Raw genomic sequence first — 22,812 nt, forward strand, 5'->3', positions numbered from 1 at the left:
CGTCATGCAGGAGATTTAAAACCCGCTTATTTACACACCTCTTTGTGAATGGAGTGGAATACTAGCGAACTGCACCGTGTACTGTAAGACGCCTGCTATTCTTTTGAATATGTGAAATATTATAAACCAAACCATGTAGTGATCTCAAACAGAAGTATGCATGTTTAATTCAGGGAGTGCTGTCCAGTTATCTCTGAAATAAAAAAAATATGTTGGGTTATTCTTTATTTGGAGGGGCAAACAGCATCAGTAATTTGAAATATTAGATGCCAGTAAATCATAAAATGTGTGTTCTATAGTGTGTTAAAATGTTAAAAAAATGTTTTAAAGTACATATTTGATTGAGATTAAGAGATTTCACGTATAACAAAATGTTTATATTTCATGTTTTTTTAAATTAAAAAGTACAACCAGCCAGTGTTCAGATTATCTGCTTACCTTAGCTCGATTTACAACGGTTAGTGTGGGATTTCCGCGGGAAATTCAAGCTTATCTTCGAGTACATAAAGGTGTCCTGGCTAGCAGGCTATATTGCGTGTGAGGATGTGAGGTGAAGATGTATCCTTTTCTCACAGCACGAGCACTTGATATATTTTACACTTCTCAATTTGAAGGCGGATCCAGGGTTAAACGACAATCGCCGGAGATTCACCTGTTGTAAAATGCAGAAGACTTCAGACTTTCAGGCAACAGGAAAAAAGAGACTTTAACTGCCGATGAAAACGAGGATAAAAATGGCTTTTGAAGTGGCGTGAACTTCGTGTTTTGAAGAGGTTCAAACAGACAGGTAAGGTTAAGATCAATTGTTCAATTATGAAACAGTACACTAGTTCGCTTTATTCATACAGTTAGCGTTTTCTTTGTTGTGCCTTTCTCGCTTTGCCCATTATGGTAAATATCAATTATGTTGTGTTAGTTGCAATGCTGATGTTGTTAACATTAAAAAATGAAGTACAGGATCCACAGCAGCGCGATGACTGACCACCGGCCGCACATTCTCCTCAAAAACGCTGCACTGGCACAATTAAAGTTGATAATTCCGCGAATAACTGCAATTGGAGATTTCGAACAGAGTCGACTTTTGAGCTTTAGCATGTAAAATATAGTAATTAGGGCCTACATTTTTACAATTAATTTTAATATTTCACAAAACTTGTGTAGCCTACTACAGTGTAGCAGACTTTGTGACTCTGTGGTGTTAATTTTGCTCCTTTAATAAAAGATGGAACTACTTTCTCTGTTAAAGGTCCCATGGCATGAAATATTTATTTTATGAGGTTTTTCAACATTAATATGAGTTCCCCTAGCCTGAATGTTGTCCCTAAGTCGCTAGAAATTTTGATCAGTATAAAACGAGATCTGTCTGTCTTTCTCTGCCTTTGAGAAAATGAGAGCTCAGACGAGCTGATCTTGAATTCTCCTGTTATGACGTCATACTAGGAAAGGTTTCCTCCTCTTCCTCTGCTTTGCCCGCCCAGAGAATTAGTAGAGAAAGGAGTCAGTTTATCAGTGGATGTCAGCAGCACAGGCTTTACACGGATTCAAGAGCACCAACACAAACAGTGAGTAACAGTGTTCATTAATGTCTGATCTGGGATCAGTGAGTTTTGATGTGTAGCTAATCATTCAAGTTCACACACACTTTCTTTCTAAATCGTTTAATACTGTCAGTCCTGCAGCTGGCCATCTTGATGCATCAGTGAATCAAGCCAGTGACTAAAACCATCAACTTCACCTCTTTTCTGTTAGCAGCATGAAACAAATCTGTTATTTAAATGATTAAACTGCAGAGAGCATTCAAAGAACACTCTTTATAATTTTCGGATTGGTCAATCACACGTTTGAATGACGCTGCTCATTATGCTCAACAGAAGCTCTTACTGTATCATGTCGATGTCGATGTCGTGTTTGTTGTTAGCTGTGGTGAAAGCATTTTGTGAGAGAAATAACATTGCAAAGTTCACTCGTGTTTATTCAGAGCTCTCAGATAGAAACAAAATAACCTCGCGCTCTCAAAAACTCGGTACAATAACACTTCCTCAGCAATCTTTCCCCAGCATCGTTTCTCTCTCTCTCTCTCTCTCTCTCTCTCTCTCTCTCTCTCTCTCTCTCTCTCTCTCTCTCTCTCGACTGGCAGCGCTGCAGCTGCTCAAGATCGTGCCTGACTAAACCACGCCCCTCCGCACGTAATCTCATTTCAAATGTAAAGATGTCAGCCAATCACAATAGTGGGTGTTTTCACTGAAGACTCACAGCAGACACGCCCCTTGAAACAGAGCATTCTAAACAGAGGGCTAATATCAGTATAGAAAAAATGCCTTTTATTTCTAAATTATGAAAAAAAAATCGATGTAAAACCCATACTAACAAAGTACACCCCAAGACACATTATAAAACAATAAAACAACCCATGCCATGGGACCTTTAAGTAAGTTCATTGCAGGTGGTGGTTAATCTGAGTGATGCATTCATTCTTGCTCTTTTTAAATATTTCGTTACAGTTTGTGTCTCACCTTATCTGGTGTCACACTAATAACAATCAAAATGTTCTTTCCCTTCCATTTTACGGCATATAGCATATTCAATTAACTAATAAAACAGCACTACGTTTTATTACTTTAAAAAAACTTTAAATTAGTTTTACAAATCCCGCCTCTTGATTGCCCCTCCAATTAAATAATAATCCGGTTATATTTTAAATCCAATTTTTTTTTTTTTTTTTAAGTCTTAAATATTTAATGCATCTGCCAAATTACCATACAGCCAGACAATAAAAACATACAATGAGAAAAAAATTGGTTCTTCAGACTTTGTACTCATTTAGCTCCTTGACTACATACAGGGTTACGTACATTGCATTGTGGGAAATGTTTTATACAACTATGAGACTTATTATGTATTATTAGTATTTTATTAAAGATTTACATTTGTGTACAAAAGGGAGGTGGGGTAAACAACAAGTATACACAATTGTATTGTAACAGTAACCGTGTGCAAAGCTTCTAAAAATGTAAGCCAAGTCACATAATATATACAATACACTTCTAAACTTTTGAAACACTATAAAATCCTACTAGTACTGTACATAGTGTCCAAAAGGTGAAAGCTATCATACAAAAAAGTGCATGATGTGTTTGTCCAAATTGAGTGGGATCAAACATTGCTTTAGATTGATTGGTCTTTAGTATACATGAAGGCAAACACACATATTTCAGAGTTCACTTTGGCCAGCATGGCACATGATCAATCTCATTGCATACAGGGTACATACAAGAAGGGGGAAAAGTTAATGTCGGTTCTATCACTGAAAACAGACAGAATTTGCATTTCTCTGAAATCTGAGGTCAGTCTGTCCTTCGATGAGATTCTTGTCAGAAAATAATTGGTTTTGTGTGGGAAATCAGGTTGCACGTCGGCTTGCATAAGCAGTTAGACTGCAGATCTGGACCACGAGCGCCTGCTGTGGAGAGATTGCGTCCCTAATTTGTCATGCTTGAGCACGCAAATGACACGTCAGGCAGACGGTTCAACATTTAAGAGCAGCAGCAGATGATGTACTCGCCAGTGGATGACAAAAGGAACATTTCAGTGCAGATTGGAATTGTTGACGGGCAGTTTTAATTCAGCCTGCTAACATCTCATTTAAAACATTCTACGCTCAATGCAGAGGACACGGCATTACTCCAACCAACATGTGAAACCTTGAGCTGATTAAAAGTCCAATAAATGCCTTTTTTAAATTATTATTCATTAAAAACTTTAAAAGCCTTGAACAGTTTGGGTCAACTCAACTGAGACAACTTTGTAAACAAAATACAACTAATGATGATAAAGGCAAAATGTAACTTAAGTTACCATCTGTTCGGTTGTTTCTTGAACTTTCAGAAGCAACTGAATGTGAGATAAAAAGGAAAAATGAAACAAGAAATCCTTTAAAACATGTCTTTTTTTTCTTTCTTTTTTTATGAAATAGCTGCCAAAATGCATATGCCATAATAGAATGATAAAACATACTCTTTTTACGTGTTATCAAATACAAACACACCGCCTCCACGTTCATAGTGTTGAAATGAAAAAAAGGACCATATAACAATACTAAAGCCAATGTAATATTTATAAAACATGCTATAGCCTATAATGCCAGAGATAGAATGTATTGGACTGCATTTCATCCATTTATAGCTCTATGATATACAAGCTTAACACAAGTGATCTGCAAAATCGGATCAACATAAATGGAACAAAATGTTTGAATCTGGTAAATATTTCAATTAATTTTGTTGTGTTGGTGACCAAATGTCAGCAATAAAATAACTGTTATATTTTGTGTTTGTGCAACTGTTGCTACTGCAATGGCAGGATTTTAAGCAATTAAATCATTTAGGTAAATTCATGTCTAAAATTAACAAAATGTCAAAATTGCAATGTACATGGGATATAATCTTGTTCTGTATATAATACACTTTATTTTAGTTTATAAATGGCATAGATTCTGTAAATCAATATTCATATTTGTATATAGTTTGTTCATAATTAAATGTAAAAAATGTCAACTTAAAAGTAAACACGAGCACTATACACCAAATAAAAGTAACAGTCAGACACGTTAAACTTTTTGAATCGCAAGAGGGAATGATGCCAACTCCAAGAGAAAATCTTCCTCAATGATGTCTATCAAACTACCGAAATGTCAGTTAAATTATTATTATTATTATTTTACATTATTTGTAACTCTTTTAAAAGTTATTGATGACTTATACACCAGCACACTGGAAAAAAGGTAAACATTTTCTTACAAACCCCTCCTCTGAGTTTCGGTTTGATGTCCAGGAGTAAAGATGGCTGAGAACGTGCTTCTGCGTTTATGTCCACAGTAAAGTTTTCAGCCTTTTTTTTGTCTATAATGACATGATCCAAAATTCCTAGAAGAGATTTGTGTTGGCCAGGGGGCTTAGGTTCAGTTCCCTCACACTTGTGTGTTCATACAGGCAGTCTGCAGCAATTTAAAATAGGAAAACATTTAAAAAAACATGCGTCCGTGTCGGGCTCGCCCTTTAGTCTCTGTACACGCAAGTCCGCCAGAATGAAAGGAGAATGTGTGGTACTGTATATTACTCTGATTTGTGACAGTACAGGTCTTTGAGTGCCTTGAGTTCCTCGATGAGCGTTTTATTCTGGTTCTCCAAAACAGCCACACGGTTCTCCAGACACTTGACATATTCCTTTTTCTTCCGACGGCACTCACGAGCAGCTTCTCTGGAGCAGGAAATAAATTTGAGATGTATTTAGCAGATGCTTCGATCAGTTTTTTTGGTCCAAAATTGGGTTGTCAATACCATAATTTTGACCATAATAATCCTGCATGTGACTTTATTAAGATAATATTAAAGTCCCCCTGCAGTTTGACTGTAGCTTGAATGCAGTGTTGCCAACTATTTTCCAAGGAAAGTAGCTAAAGCCTGCCCAAAAAATCGCTAGATGACGTCATGCGTTAATTAGCATATCAGTGACGTCATCACGCCGTCCTTGCGTTCAGTCTGCCGTATAGAAGACGTTTTTTCTATATTTTACAATAATACAATACAGCCGACTGTCCAATACATTTTTTCATTTCCTATACATTTTTGTCATACAATATATGATAGTGAATCACAAAAAAAATTATATATGTAAAATCTGAATTGAGAAACTGGATGAACTAAAGCTCTGTGATAGTGAGTAATATAAGTGATAAGCACAAGAGATGGAACTCATCATAACTAATTTATTCAAATATAAAACAAAAGAAGCAGATAACATTAAGTGAGAAATCGATGGCAACCTTGTGTGCTCATGTGTAGCTGGCTCATTCACGTCTGTCAGCTGCTGTCTGTAAGCGCAGACGCAGACAGAGGTGTGTGTGACGGCAGAGGGGAAAAAAGACCTCGCGCTCGCAGGACAGTACTAGCGACATTTGTAAACTAAAGTAGCTGAAGTTTGTCCAAAAGGTCGCTAGATTTGTCGCTAGTCGCTTTTTCGAAAATAAGTCGCTAGAGGGGTCTGAAAAGCTGCTAAATATAGCGACAAAGTCGCCAAGTTGGCAACACTGCTTGAATGTAACTCGCCAACCTTTCTTCATTTAGAATACACGGAACCATGAATATTCAAATTAGCCTTTACTCAATCACACCAGCTCATAATGGCAAGTGGAAAATATTGGTTTAATTCAGCCATGTATGTTTGAACCAGAAACTGAGTCAGAAGAGGAAGAGCAATTTATACATACAGGCCTGATTCTATGCTAAGCACCCTCAAACAAAAGCAAGAGCACCCTTAGTTGATATTGTAATATTATATTGATGAAATAGATTTGGTAAATATTCCAGTGCATGTTTGTATTTGTCTATTTACGCTGTGTTTTTGCGGCGGTGAGCGCTAGCTAATCACAGTCATGTTTGTTGATCTCTTGAATGCATTGACCAATCAGGGATGTTTAATTTAGTCAGAATCCAAACGGGTTTTTGTTCAATTCTGCACGCTTGTGAATCCTCTAGTTAACAAAATGTAGACATAATGTAAATAAGATTTTTTCACTGTGCAGTGTAGAGAACTGCATTGATTATAACTAGGGTTGGGTATCGTTTTTGTTTTTTATGATACCGGTGCGAACCGGCACTTTTAAAACAGCACCGGTGCCTAAACCCTGCCTGAACCGATACTTTTAATAAAAAAAAAGAGCCAAAAAACGTTGGATGACATTAAAGAATGGCTTTTTATTTTTACAATAACTATTTTCAGCGCATTGTAAAATTATCCAGCCACTGTAGTGAGATGGACTTTGTAACAACGTCTTTAGTTCCTTTTATGGGTCTTGTGAGTGGGTCAGTGGAAATGTACTAAATGCCAATGGAGGCCTTTTTGAAGCCTTTCTCAGCCATCAGCTTTCATCAAAAATATCTTGATTTGTGTTCCAAAGATGAACGAAGGTCTTACAGGTGTCCAACGACATGAGGGTGAGTAATTAAATAATTTACATTTTTGGGTGAACTAACCCTTTAAAAATAATGGCCGTGTCAGTCCTAATTTCAGGACTCGTAAATTTTTGCTCTAAGAGTATTTCGCAAAGCAATTTAGCCCAACAACAAGCTCCTAAATCCATGAAACGCTAGGAGTTTTCAAGAGGACTCCTAAGCCACTAAGACCACATCACAGCAATCCTAATGGCTGTTGCTGTAATCCACCCAAAGACACTATACAACATTGAGGCAATAGTGATAATTAATGCATCTTTAATTAATAATAATAATAATAATAATGTCAGATTAGCTGTGGTAGCTGTTGTTACGAGTTCACACTTACACTTGCGGTCTGAAGCGTTTTGAGGGCTCCAAGCTCTGAATTTAGCCCAAACCCAGAGTCCTCGTATCGCAGGCCAAGAGTGAGGAAAGGAGTGGTGGAGGTATGCAGAGAACTATGGAGGCAACTAGGCTCTTGGGTGTATACCTCCTCTCGCACTGATTAAGTCTGACAATAAGCTGAATATATCCTTGTTTAATTAGTGACACTTAGCCTACTTTTTAAAATCTTTATTTAAATATGGCAACATTCTTATTTTAAACATTTTATTTAAATATAGCAACATAAAACATCGTTCAACAAAATATTTCTATAAATAAATCACTGACAGAGAGCCCTCCCCTATCAGCCAATCACTGTGGTCATAGTTAGCAAGCGTGATAACATCATCCATAGCAACGAGATTACCGATAACCCCGCCCTTACTCTTAGCTTAAGACTTCTCTCTATTTCTTAGTAAAAGTTGCTCTCAGCAGCTTTGTGAATAGGTTTTAAAATAAACTTGTAACTAAGACATTTTACTGCTCTTTAGGAGAACTCTTAGTAGTAAGATGTGTAAAAAAATTGTGATTACAGCCCCAAATCAGCATATTACAATGGTTTATGAGGGATTGTGAAATTGAAGACTGGAGTAATGGTTAAAAAAATCAGCTTTTCCATCACAGCAGTACATGGTTTCATTAATGACCAATTGTGATGTTTATTTTACATTTGCTTTTTTTACCTGTTTTTCATGAGGCGGACTTCCCTTTTGCGCGTGGCCTCTTCTGCACCTCCTTGGCTTGGCAGGGCTGGGGAGGATGCCATGACCACACCTGGAGCAATAGTGCTGGTTGGGGCAGTACGAATTTGATAGGCCTGCACATCTCCAGAAGCAGCTGTTGGGCAGACAACATCAAATGAAAGAATATTAATGGCTAAAGGACTTCACACCAAGATTGATAACTATAACAATAACTAAATTCGCATCCACACCAGCAGATGATAACCACACTGCAGCTTTGTCATCTGCCACTTTAAGTGCCCAAGCTCTTTAAAGCAGGCTGGATTCTGATTGGCTTTCACTGTTTTTATCATTCATCAGCTGAAAAAAAAAAAAACTTCCTGAAAGTGATTCCAATGATATCGTTCCTCTGTGCCGTTATTCTTATAGTTGTAGTGTGGACTCTGCTATTTGTTTGTATTTAGAAAGATTTTGAGAACTATCTTTATTGTTATTACAGTTATCGTCCTTGGTGTAAACAGGCCTTAACAATAACTATATTCGCATACACACCAAAGCACAATAATGCTCTCTTTATTATAAGCACATTCTGCAGTTTGGTCGTCTGCTGCTTTAAATGCTAAAGCTTTATAAAGTGGGATTTTTTTGTTTTTTTTAATCGTCACCTGGAAAACTTGTTCTGAAAGTGATTCCAATGATATTGGTACTCCATGGACTTGTTTATTCTCATAGAATAAGAATTGCACGTGCATTTGTTGACATGACAACCCTTATAGCCCTGAACTAGTGATGCGCGGGTCAATTAAAAACGATACAGACCCCATCAAGCTATGGCAGACGTGTCATTCAACCTATTGTAAGTTGATGTATCATCACAAGAGTCTTGAATATATATTATGAAGGTTGAAAAGTTACCTAGTGCTGCTTTAAAAATCAGAATTGATACTATTAACTTACTAAATAAATGTCCTAGCTTGTATCCTTAAAATGTCTTCGTATCTTTACCTTGTACCACCACTTGATTGCTGGGCACCAGTATCTGCTGACCATCACTGGTCTGGGCGTACTGCAGGATGGTGGTCCCTTGCTGGGCTGCTGCTGCGTTTGTCATGGTGAGCGTCTGCAATCCCTGCACTCCATCTGTGCCGTTATTTGCAAGCTGAATAGCTCCACCCTGTGTAATGGCGACTGAAGGAGAAATGGCAATTAAGAGGTAGTCACTGAATTGTGAGAAGGCTTGCACATGGCACTATATGTCTAAGAATCAAATATGTTGGAGTTCTGGTCAAATGGTAATGCAGAATCCCAAAATATCTCAACTTCAGTTATGGACTTTAACGTACTGTACTGGCCGCTGCTCGTCTGATATATTGGGGTTGGTACTGTCACTGTAGTGATGGCAGGCGCAGTGTCCTCCTCAGATTTCTCTTCTTCAATTCTCGGAACTCCTGGAGCGTCTGATGACAGGTCATTCAGGATTTTCCTATAGATCACAGACAGCTGTTGACTGGGAAATTTCGTATTTTATGCAAACCCTTGAAGAACGTATACATACCTATATGAGGGGCGTCTAGAAAGGATCTCTCTTCGCTTTTGAGAGTCGGTCACGCTGTCCACTGACTCCTGTGAGTCCTCACTCTCTGCTACTGTGGAAATCTGGGCAACAGACAAGTTTGTTATGCGTAGCTCTGACTATACAACAGACTATATATTTAGGGGTGAATAGAACAGTACTTGTCTGGCTATCACCAGACCAAGCTCAATGTAAAATTGAACATTGGTCTGGGGAGTCTGCTTTGTATTTTTTTACTGCACAAGGAGCGTGATCAACTGCCATTATTCAAATAACTCTGTACGCAATTGGAAAGTCCTTCAACCAATCAGACCACAAGAGGCATGATCAACGAAAAATCAAACGGACCATCGCTTCTCTATCCGTCATCATGTTAAACCCGCCCATAGCGTGCCAGGTGGATAAGCCAGTCTGATTGCTTCCCACAAAAGTGTAACAGCAGCAGTAGAAACGAATGTACAGGTTTCCAGACTGAGTTGCCAGGTGAAATCAAAGCGCCGGCAGATCAGGCTGGGTTTACCCAGTCTAATGGAATACATCAAGGATGAAATGCATCCTGCCAATTAGTCATGAACATCTAGAGATGTTGGAGGTGTTAAGTTGTCTTACCTGGACAGTTTGCACCTGTGGTGACTGAATGACTGAAGGTTGAGCTGCCTGGATCACTCCGTGCACCTGCACCGTCTGACCATTGGGCAGCTGCACCAGGGTGACTGTGGGCGCTGTGCCACTTCCATGAGCAGCAGCCATCGTTACCTATCAAACATTGCACACAGAGTCAAACATTGCTGTTCTTTTCAAAGTGAGAGTCTTGAGTGTTTCAGCTCTTCAAGTTTCAAAATAAACAAATTACGATGTACTGAATCCATCAAACGTATATGTGTATAGTAACCAATCGATTGTGTTCTTACCTGTGCAAGAGTGGCGATTTGGGCCTGTGTAAGCTGTTGGCTTTCATTTTCAGAGACCGCAGTGTCTGCACCCTGTTGGGCATCGGCTCCCGACTCCATGGTCATTGAGTTAGCTGGCGAGAAAACAGATGAAATCTGACTTCTCTAGTGTAATTTTTGCAACATAAACAAATAAATGATTAATTTGTGTTTTTTTTTTATGCAACTATGTTTATGACGAATACGAAAATAATCCATTCAAAAACAAGGAATCGTCCATTTTAATTTCATGGTGACTTTAATTACATTAATGATTAATATGCAAAGCAATTTCATTCCCGTTTACTAACTTATCACAGTCTCAACCTGAAACTTTGGATGTGGAATTGCACATGAAGCATACATACCTATAAGAGGGGGACCTAGACAGAATCTTCACACTGTCCACTGACTCTTTTAAGTCCTCACTCTCTGCTACTGTGGAAATCTGATCAGACAAACACAGAAATGTCACTATACTAGTCAGAAACGTTGACATTACTACTTTAAAAATCTTCCATAGTAGTGAGAAAATATTAAGAGAAAACCTCTGCAAACACGGTTGTTTGTATACAGTTTCTGACAATACTACCAATTGAAATAATGAAGACAAAGTAGCATTAGAGCTCAAGTGAGCAATTGTACTTTCTTCTATTCCAGCTTAATATGATAAAGCTAGTAAGTAATTAGAAGGTCGGTTTCCCCTATAAAGTATAAAGACTATGGTTCTGTGGTGCCATCAGTGCAAAATATCAATCAGTAATATCAATCAGATTATAAACATTTCCCTCCTTCCGTCCTTGTTAAGTTGACTTGTATAAATGAATGGGCATTATACCAGTATAAGCACCAGTGTTTAAGTCATATCCATGCTATAACAAACATACTACTTGGTATCATAATATAGTTTAGCTGGTATAGTACTGTATGATTAAAATATCACAAAACCCAACTCAAACAAAGGTTAAAATCCACAAAACTTGTTTTTTTTCTTCTCCTTTCTAGTTTTATAAGATATGCAAATGAAAATGAAGCTTGTACACTTTCTTGGAAAGGGAAGCTAATTTTAGAATATCCAAATATAGACGCACATTAGTTAAGTATGGCTAAATCGTTCCTGTGCTGCAACTCTATATGGAGTTTTAATTGAATCATTTGACATTATGTCGGAAATAAGGGAGCAGATTTCCTGCACTCGAGACCAGCACAGTTATGAATCAATACCATGGTCGTTTGGACTAAAAACTCAGGCTGCAACACTGTCCATTGATAAACATTCTTCCTAGAAACCTTTTTTTGTCCAGGAAAGAAAATGCATCAAATTGGTTTTGTCTAAATTTAAGAATCAGAAACCAACAGCTGAATTCTTGCTGAACATGTTTAATCAGGATACATTGAACTCTTTTGTTCTTTAGCAGAGAACTTTTGATGCTTTAGCAGAGAATATTGGCAGGTCTCTCTTTAAAGGTACGCCTACATAAGCCACACTAAGAGATGCAATGCATTATAGTGCACACAATGATAATGAATCAAAATCCCATTGCGAATGTAAAGATTTTGTAGGTTCTCATTAAAGAAAGTCCCAGTGCGCAACCCCTGGGTGCTCTGAAAGTCTTTATTTCTGCATTGGTCAACAATAACGTTTAATATGAGAGTGTAAAATTACTAGTGCACTGGCCAGTGATAAAAATTAAGTACTGCAATAAAGGTGTCATCATATAGCATGTTTTTTTTTATTATTATTATTATTATTGAATGCGCATCCCAATATGCTGTGAATGCAGTCCTGACTTCCCTTGACTGTTCAGCATGGGTAGATACTGGAGTTGCCTGACCTCTAGACTGTCTGGAGAGGAAGAGTTGGATTAATATATCCCATATATAGATAGCCAAGCTATATGGATTTAGCCCTCTTGGATATAGAGGCTAAGATATGCTAACACAGTTGACTAATCAATTATCACTAATAACAATGAAAATAACAGATTTGAACACAAAAAATAAAAACTAAAAGAATTTTTAAAAACTTGCATAAAACCCATGAAGCTATTTTCAATTTCAAAATAAAGATTAACAGGTTTCTTTAACACTCCCCTCATCTGCCAATGGTTGAACCAACAGATAATGAAATTATAAAATTATATTCGTTTTTATTATTTTATTATTATTTAGGCTTTTATATCATACTATTCGTACCATACATGTATGATAATTAAGATATACAATTATATACAATATCAAAAAGTAATAAAATGTATAAAATAAATATAAAAAATATTTAAAAGCACAATGTTTTAATACCATTAGTGTACGTATTTTAATGTAATGCAGGTTGTGTGTCAAACAATAAAGCCAATAGAGCACTTTGAAATAGAAAAAGTTGAGATAGGAGCGCGAGCCCCGGCATGGCAGAAAGCGTGAACCGACAGTAATGTGATCTCATGACGCTCAGAGTCGATCTGTGGTTTGATTGGTCATACATAGCTCTCCCTCTACTTTTCAAATCCTATTTTCTGCCAGACAGATTATTCTAGGAAACAAGTAGCTATTGTGCGTTCATAATGTCTTATCTAAAACTGTAAGCATGAATCCAAATCACATACTACAGATACTATTATAAATACTTACGTGTATTTATTTATTTATTTTAAAGGAAAAGATGGGGAAAAAAGGAAAGTTGGCACATGTGGACAAATCAGGAGTAATGCCTCAAAATGCAAAATCACTTGTATTTGAATAGGTTTTTTGCTCTTTAACATGCAATACATTGCATTTCTTTATTAGTCATGTACAATGTACAGGAGGTAAAATGTTTCCTATAATGTGCATAAAAACGGTATTTGCTTGAAAGCGTGCAGTCACATCACTTAGAATAATGTATAATGAAACCATGAAACAAGTAATGCAATAATAAACCAGTCCTAAAAGATTGCAATATCACCAGGGCGTGTCCAATAAATCGCACAATGCATCAAGGACATTAGAGAAGATTAATTTATTCCTGAATGATATAAGAGTATTACACCCTGAATCCACCAGGCAACACACATTTTGCCTAGCCAGGGTGTGAAAGAAGCAGACAAAAAGAGGAAACCCCACATATATGAACCGCACAAAGAAAACCAGACATGGTGTGCATTCACTTCTCGTTGCATTTTAAATGATCAGCCATGCATCAAAATTTCCCACCATGGGTTTGTGTTGCTCTCCCGTTTGCCTCCCCTCCCTCTGCATGCAACAACTACAGCCGCCATGATCTCTTTGTTTCCAACGGGCCGAACCCAAACCAGTATTATATGCCATTCGGGACGAGCCCTTTCCCTCCGGACACTGTCTCCTCTTACCGATACAGACTCCCTCCGTCACTCTCGAGCCCTCGGAGCTCCACTTTTATTCAGGCCGACACGTAAGAGACCGCGTCAGGCTACACCTCCGTCGCGTCACCGAGAACGACAACACAGAGAACGAGACGAAAATCCGATCATCAACCCCACTGCACTGAGCGAGAGCGGCCGAGAGCGTGGCGGAAAAAGTCGAGTGGTGGCGAACACAGACGAAGCATGTCCGAGGCTTGACGAAATAGCGCGAGCACGATCATGCTTGAACAAAATTTTGTGAATGAAACTCAACAAAATTTTTTAAAAACAGAACATGTTTTAGCGTACATAGAAACATCCAATACATATTAAAACACAGCTTTAATATTAAAGCAGTTCAGCTGCTTAGCTATGCTATCCTAAGCTAACAGCCATAAAACCATCTTGACTGCTGGAACCTGCAAACCGTCGTAGGCTGGTTTAAGCGGTTATTTTCAGCATGGGTATTTTTGTCAGAAAGCTTTAACCGGGTAGCATATCTGTAATCCATCAAAGGCAAAATATTGCAAAGCGTCATGTTCATCTATTACTAATTAATTCAACATAAATTATCAAGACAGCAAAGACAAATCACCTCTATTATTAGCACTATGGTCGACTTCAGCTTTTCCTAATTAATATGCAGAGAGTTGGCAAACATACTGTCATTGGAGGGAGAGGAATAGCCTAACGATAGACAATTTTGACAAAATTACTAGCTACTATATGATTTACCTATGGTAACACTTTAGTTTAGGATCCTATCCGCACTATATTAACTAATTGCTAGTTGTATAGCTTACATATTTACTATGATATTGTCTACATGTTTGTACTGTTTATACCGATAAAACACATATTAATGCCTTATTCTGCATGTCCATATTCTACATCCCTTAATCCACAATACCTAAAATGAACAACTACCTTACAAACTATTAATTAGCTTAGTTTTTTTTAAGGCAAAAGTCCTAATTATATAGTTAGGCCTAGTTAATAGTGTGATTGGACCCTTAAAGTGTGACCAAATTTGAATTTCTCTTCTTTGGGTGAACATGAAATACTCATGGAACCATAGTTCAAAACAAATACAGTATACATAGGTAGGCCTTTTTAAAATAAGAATGCAGTGAATACATTGAATTCCTCTGTTTTAATCTGTTGTCTAACATTCTAGGCCTATAGATTCAGTGCCTTTATAAGTGTTGAGTGCATAGCTAATATTATTGTGCTTGCACTCATCATGAAGTAGGCTAAAGCCAAACCAGAAACGGCAATTATATTAAAATGCACTTCTGATGGTAGATAACTCTATGATCTTATAGAGTCCATTACATCAAATGTAGCGAGTGTTTGTTGTGTTATGATACTGTTAGTATATGATGTTGATTCAATTTAATAGATTGGATTTTGACATAAATGGGTGTTTGTATGGGGTTTGAAAAATACATGCTCTCAGAGCTAAAAAATGAATAAAATAACTCCTGAAAATCTATTCCGTGGGTCAAATATTTCCCTTTAATTTAAAAAAGAAGATAATTTTAAGTTTAACACTGCAGCACTCATAAAAGGTACCAATACACTACAAAAAATACAATACCCAATACACAAAATAGGCATCAATAGGCACTTAGCTACGCAACACTGTATGTAAAGTAGGCAAAAAGCTGCATGAAAAAAGTCGTTCAGCCTTTTTATCCACAGCAGGCCCTCAAACCAGATGTCTGGATGATCTCCACACAAGTTTATGGTGCTTATCCCTTTGTGAATCTCCTCAGGAAAGGCTGGGCCGAAGAGGAGGGGACACTGGACATTATATTATTATTATTTTTCTTTTACCTCAGACACTAATCAATTTTTCTTAGTTTTCTGAAATGTGTAATGTTAGTATTTTGAGAGATTACGTAAGCCGCACTTTTAAGTTAACACATGGCGGCAGCAGTAAACCTCTTTTGGGAGAAGACTGTACCATTTGCATGGTGTTGCCTGTCCTGAAGTCATCCTGAAGGGGGCAGCATATACGCATTTGTTTGCAGAATGCACTCAATAACCCCTCTCTGAATGGCAACGGGTTTGGGGTGTGTGAGTTTATTCGTGTGGCAGCCCTTTTTATAATCCTCCAGATGCCCGTTTGGTGTGCTTTATCTGTTTAATAGCGCTTTACTGCAACAAGCCATAAAACCTGCTTTTTATTGTGACATGAAGCACATTGTTTGGGGAATTGACCGTCTCGTTAATGAACAACCATGAATTTGTGCTTTGTAAATGTCTTCAGGGAAAAAGTGACAAATCTGTGCAATATGTGAAATTATCTTTACAAGGCTGCGTGGGCTTACAGTAGACCTATAGAGTGATGATAAGGGGAAACTCTTGTGATATAAACCAAAATCAATAAAATAATTTGCTCCGTTATCACAACGGCAGCACGTTAAAATTGCCCTCGTCCCTATGATAGGCTACAGCTAAGCAATACCGCTGTTATTGAAAACATAAATCTAGAGAAAGCCTCTTTTGTGAGACTATTCTCACTTTTGTGCACATTGTATGTAGCCTGTTTTTATTCTGTTTTCGTATAACCGTTCATATGTATAAGGTTGACCTTGAGAAAGAACTACATTCAGAGTTGGCCATAGAGACTCTCTTCCCCTCCTCCTCCTCCTCTTTCTCCTTCTCCTCCTCTTCACTCCCTCCTCCCTCCTCCACCTTTTTCTCTCCTTTGAGCTCCTGCTGCGCATCATCCCCCGAGTAAACGCACACTCTCGCTCGGTCTCTTGTCTGAGTCTGGCACGGTTGTGTCTCCTCTCAGCCTAAGAGGACCCATTAGGATAAGCAAGACTTATACTGTGCTTGAGTTTGGAGGAACTGCTCCATTGATGGTGCAGTGAGGGTGCTCAAGGTAAGAAATAAAAATAAAAAAATAAAAAAAGAGTGAAAATGAAAGGAATATGGGATACATTAAAGCCTTTTCAATACTGCAAACCCTGCACATCACCAAATGAAAATTCATCAAACGTTGTCAGAGGAAGCAGAGGAGCCGTTGGCTAGTTGTGCTACAATAGTGATGTGAGGCACACTACAGGGCTTCAAACATTGCTGCTTGCTCTGTGATTCACGAAGTTATATTAATGAACGGTTAACAAATTAAATCTGTGATCATCCTATTTGCATCTTATAGAATATTCCCTTCAATGTTATCATTCAAAAAGAATCCGAAAAAATGCTAATGTGTTTAGCACTTAATGGTCTGTCGTTGGAATTGCAGATTGTGTTTTATTCACTGATTTATATTCAACTAATTATGCAACCCAAACAATCGAGGAAACAAGACTGAGCTCTCCCAGTTGAGCAGCAACCCACACTGAATGGTAATTTAACACCGACTTTGTGGAAGGTGATGACAGCTCTGAATCTGTCTTGATCTTTTGTATTAAGGGGTAATATATTATCCTTTCTGGGGAATTTTACACACTTTTAAAAACAAGCTTCTTTATCAGCATACATTTAAAGAAATGTTAACATCAGAACCTTTCCATTGCTCAAAAGGTTCATTAGTGGAAAAGTGTTATTAAGATGTTCTTAACAAAAAAATGGTTTACTGAAAGTTACTTTTGGGAACCAAAACCTCCCTTTGCAGCCTTTATTTTTTAAGATTTTAGGTTTATATTTTAGTGATTTCATTTTATTAGGTTTCATTATTAGGTTTTAACTATTAAAGGATTAGTTCCTTTCTCCTTTACTCACCCCCATCTCATCCAAGGTGTTCATGTTTTTTTTCAGTTAGCCATCAGCCATCACTCTGTAGCCCAAGACTCCCATTGAAGCTAAGCATGGGGCTGATTCTGGTCAGTACCTGGATGGGAGACCAGGCCAGCAGGAGGTGCTCACCATGTGGTTTGTGTGGGTCCTAACACCCCAGTAGTGATGGGGACACTATACTGTCAAAGAGCACCGTTTTTCGGATGAGATGTTAAACCAAGGTCCTGACTCTCTGTGGTCATTAAAAATCCCAGGATGTCCTTTGGAAAAAGACTAGCGGTGTAACCCTGGGCAACATCCCGGTCAAATTTGCCCATTGGCCTCTGATGTCCAACATGGCCTCCTAATCATCTCCCTCTTCTGATTAGCTTAATTACTCCATCTCCTCTCCATCAATCAGCTGGTGTGTGGAAGGCGTTCTGCCGCAATATGGATGCCGTCACATCATCCAGGTGGATGCTGCACATTGGTGGTGGTTGAGGAGATTCCCCCTTCCATGTAAAGCGCTTTGAGGACCCTGAAAAAATGCTATATAAATGTAACATGTTATTATTATTATTAATAATAATTATGAATAATTTTATTATTAGTTGAAAAGAAATTATGTTTTTTGAGGAAAACGGGGGGGGGGGGGGGGGGATTGCAGTACCAGTTTTAGCCACAATCTTACATGTGCTTCCTTTAAAATAGTCCGACATTGTTGATTTACCTTTATTTTTGTAAAGGGCATTTGTTTTAGCCTTTGCATGTTTGTTTTTTGTGTTTTTTTTTTAACACTGGGTCGGTACTTCCATGTGTGTGTATTAATAAATATAATATAATATAATATAATATAATATAATATAATATAATATAATATAATATGATATGATATGATATAATATAATATAATATAATATAATATAATATGATATAATATAATATAATATAATATAATATAATATAATATATTATGCCTTTGCATGTTTGTTTTTTGTGTTTTTTTTTTTAACACTGGGTCGGTACTTCCATGTGTGTGTATTAATAAATATAATATAATATAATATAATATAATATAATATAATATAATATAATATAATATAATATAATATAATATAATATAATATAATATAATATAATATAATAAATTAAAAACATTTAAATTTATAATGGCAGATGGTTTCGCTAGATAAGGTCATATTCCTTGGCTGGGATCATGCAGAGCCCTCTGAAGCCTTTTGAATCTGCATTAATTTGGACCTTCAACCTGTTGGTTGAAATAGAAAACCATTGTGTAGAGAAAAATCGTTCGTAAGAACGAACTGAAGAAAGAAAGACATCTTGGATGAGAATGGATGAGTAAATTATCAGGAAATTTTCATTTTGAAGTGATCTAATCCTTTAACTATAACTTTTGCCTCAACAAACTCCTTATTTCTGCTTATTAATAATTAGTAAGGTAGTTGTTAATTTTGGGTATTATGTAGGATTAAGGGTGTAGAATATGGTCATGCAGAATAAGGCATTGTGCTTTATAAGTATAATGATCTAATAAAGTCAATATCCTGTTGCTAAGGCAATCTGAATGGTCGTTAGAGCATTGCTAGGCAGTTGCAAAGTCATGGGAAGTTCTAACAAAATACAAAAAATAGAAAGACCATAAATGTCACAAATAAAATCAGAGGAGTTCATTACTGTAACATTCTTGTAATTTTCTTCCCCAAGCTGTTAATTTCTGACTTCTGGATATAGAAATCAGCTTCAGAGATCAGATTTTAATTTTTAAGTGCACATACAGTAGAACCACTATAAAATGGTAAAATGATTTAATGTTTTCATACAAAAAGTTCCTCCATTTTATCATTTTAAACAAGCAAAAGTTTGTTTCTATCAATAAGCGATGGACTTTTACTTTCATTCAGTGGGTATGTACCCCAGTTCTCAGTCATGTCTTTTTCTCTCTTTCTTATTTGTGTCTGCAGTGTTGATAGACTTAGAGAAAGTAAGAGCCACAGTTTTTATTGATGCGTGGGCTCAAAGGCTGCCTCAGTGTAGCTGTCAGTGAAGTTGCACTCACTTTTTTATATTGTGCTGTTCCTTATAATAGGCACTAGTTCTGCAATGGTGACAACAGTAAACAGAGAATAGAGATTTTGTATACCCGGAGGAAGTCTCATTGGCCTTTTCTGTTTTTTAAAACACAAAGTTGGTAGTGCAAGCAAAGTTGCCACTCACATCCCCCACAGAAACAACAACTTGAATATGTAATATGTAAATCCATATCTATTTACCAGACAAAATATGTATAACAAAATGTATCAAGCACTGGGTGAAGTATTGGATAGCCTCATGCTGAATATTTTGCATTTATTTTCATTCCTCTACACCTCAGGCACTGGTAAGAGTGGGGATATGAACACAAAGGTGCAGTTTTTATTAATAAGTAAGCCATAAAAAGCTCTGTGGCTTGGGATCTTTGACATCTCAGGACGATGTTTCCTTGTGCAGCTTGACCTCTTCTGGTCTTAATATCTCTGCTAAGGTGCCGTGTGTATGGGTGTTTGAGTAATAACTGTCTGTGCTCAGGAGCGAAGAAGGACGGTGCAGTCGTAAACAACAAAGCATGAGCACCGAGGTCTACGTTTCTATTTTTACTGCTGCGCAGGAGGAAGCAGCATGGAAATGCAATCGCTGCATAATGCATGGCCCCTGTGGAGCGGCACTGGGGTGTTACACAACCAGGTGCTCTCTCTAGACCTGAGCATCACGCTGTGCTGTCCGAACCCTTGCTTTAGACCTAGTTTACATCGGAGGTGTGAAGCGTGAGCCTCGCATGATATTAATTCACAGTTAGTACAAACCTCAGTAGATGTTTATTATGGCTTAAGTGGACTAAGTTGTCAGAAGCAAAGCAGTATGCTCTTTGAGGACAATAAGAGTTTGTAAAAGTCTGCAGCACTGACTGAAGCAGACACAGATGCACAATCCATTATTATTCACAAAGGAAATGCACGAGTAATGCTGTGTTAGCTTCATACAGTCTTATCCAAAGCCGTTTACATCATGGCTGTCATTCTGTATCAGCACCTGTAGATGTTAACCCAGAAATATGTTTGCCAGTCTACGGAAAGACTACAGACACAGAGAGGGACCAGAAACACAAGGTTAGTGAAACTGAATTCAGTCTGTTAAATAGGAATTGCGCACACTACCATGGTACAAAAAAGTTGAATACCCCTGCAATGTTTTACGTGAATACGAACCAAACCAGTATCATACTAAATACATTTGAGTGTGTTGAAAGTTGTTTTAACGTTACTCTTAACAGTTGCTCGCATAATAAAAAGCATATTAAAGTGTCTTCGAAAGAAATGCAGATGTGACATTATTGAAAGGCGATGCATGGACACAGTCTGTGTCCTGGTTAAAATTGCTGATTTCTCTGGAACACACAAGGCAACAAAATGTATAACATTATTCTAGTGATTTTGGGATATTTTAATCTAAAAAATATTACATATTGTACCTTTATGTATTGTGTTGAATGCAATGGTTGTGGAAATTATATTTCTATATTAAAATAAAATTAGCAGCTCGTTTTTATGGCAAATTCCACACAATTGCATAATATTTTTACACATACTGCACATATTTGACTACAGCTACTTCCTTTATTTTTATTTTTATTTTTTTTAAGGAAAGTATGCATATAAGATTAAACATGTGAGAACTTTGGTCATTAGGCAGAGTTGTTACTGAGGGAGTGATGTCACTGTGGACAGTATAAACATTATATATCAAATGAGATTAAATAACTTTCACACAATATACATATTTAAATATATATATATTTTTTTATCATAGTAGGCCTTTAATAAAACGGCAAAACAAGAAATAATTAAATTAAAGCAGTGGAGTATAAGCAAAACATTTGTCGTTGAATATTACGCTTACTAGGTTAATAATAATAATAATATATTTAAAAAAAAAAGTTTAGACTCGCGCATACCGGAAGTTGGTTTGCCTTTTAAGCGCGTTCGTTCGTACAACTTCTGATTAAATGACGCTTTCAGAAATGTTACACGATAACATTAACCACACTTTATCTGTTGCGAGGAAACTCCGCGCAGGGTGAGTCACTAGTGGGGGTTTATTAATCTTTTGCTGTGTATTTACGGTTTACTTTGTTTTGGTGAAACATTTATTAAGTGTTGATTGATATAGGCTCTGTCCAAACAGCTGCTCAATACGGTTGTTCGCGTTCATAGTGTTAAATCAAGTTCATACTGTGCAGGTTTTAAAAGAGCGTGACAAAAGTGACAGCAAGGTGAAATGTTTATGTGGTTTCAGGTGTATCACGAGAATTCATGCAGACAGCATTCATTATATTCTTCTTGTGTATTTAATAGGAAAAATGCAGAGAAATGTCCAATACATTTCTGTTTTTCGAATGAAAGAAAATGTGATGCCTTGAAATTGAAGTACGATGTGACTAGTGGTTCAACCTTAATGTTACGAAGCGACAAATATAACACTTTTTGCTGTGCTGTTGACGTAGTAAATGCAGCGCTCTTTCAAAGCTACGTTAGAATGCCGGCTTACCATTGGCCGATGGTGTTCAAACGAGTAGGCTACCAACGCATGCATGTGATGCTGACGCAGGAGCTAGCCAATGGTGAGCCGCCGTTCTGCCTTACAACTCGAAAGTGCTGCACTGTGTACACTCATAGTGTCATAGTTTTCCCCCACAATAAAAAACACTACATGATGTTTTGGCGAATATGTATTTCTGTGCCTGCAGGACCTGCTGTGGTTTTCATTAGGCTACTTATATTGTAGGGTTTTATACTTGAGCTTCACTTTACACACAGGTGTTGTGCTTTGCTTGAGGAAATCAGTGTATAATTTACTTTGCTTTGGCTATGAATCATTTGTCATTGATTGATTTATCGCTAATGTGTTAATAAAAACCAAGACTTTAATTAGTTGAGTTATAGTGAACACCCATAAATCCTGTTGCCTGTATGAAGGTTTTGTTTGTTCTGGTAATGCTTAAGATCATGACATTGTGAAAGCAGATCCTAGATCAGCATATTAAGGGCATCTAGATTGGAGGTCATCAGGATCATAAGCTTGATATGAATAATGCATTAAGTTGTG

General features: G+C 37.2%; 1 protein-coding gene across 2 annotated transcripts; it reads right to left on the reverse strand.

The window, feature by feature from the left end:
* Positions 1–2,691: 2,691 nt before the first annotated feature.
* Positions 2,692–14,045, reverse strand: creb1b (cAMP responsive element binding protein 1b). 2 transcript variants are annotated; one of them, XM_067443885.1, is made up of 9 exons: positions 13,906–14,045; positions 10,930–11,009; positions 10,544–10,656; positions 10,242–10,388; positions 9,615–9,715; positions 9,403–9,542; positions 9,065–9,247; positions 8,060–8,213; positions 2,692–5,256 (listed from the first exon to the last, which is right to left on the reverse strand). In XM_067443885.1, exons 3-9 carry the CDS (start codon positions 10,646–10,648, stop codon positions 5,112–5,114), a joined length of 975 nt encoding a protein of 324 aa, XP_067299986.1. In that variant the 5' UTR covers positions 10,649–10,656; positions 10,930–11,009; positions 13,906–14,045; the 3' UTR covers positions 2,692–5,111. The 2 variants fall into 2 exon arrangements, with proteins under 2 accessions (XP_067299986.1, XP_067299987.1); XM_067443886.1 differs by lacking the exon at positions 13,906–14,045 and adding an exon at positions 13,751–13,894.
* Between the last annotated feature and the right edge of the window lie 8,767 nt (positions 14,046–22,812).

This window comes from Pseudorasbora parva, chromosome 5 (genome assembly GCF_024679245.1).
Source record: "Pseudorasbora parva isolate DD20220531a chromosome 5, ASM2467924v1, whole genome shotgun sequence".
NCBI lineage: Eukaryota > Metazoa > Chordata > Actinopteri > Cypriniformes > Gobionidae > Pseudorasbora > Pseudorasbora parva.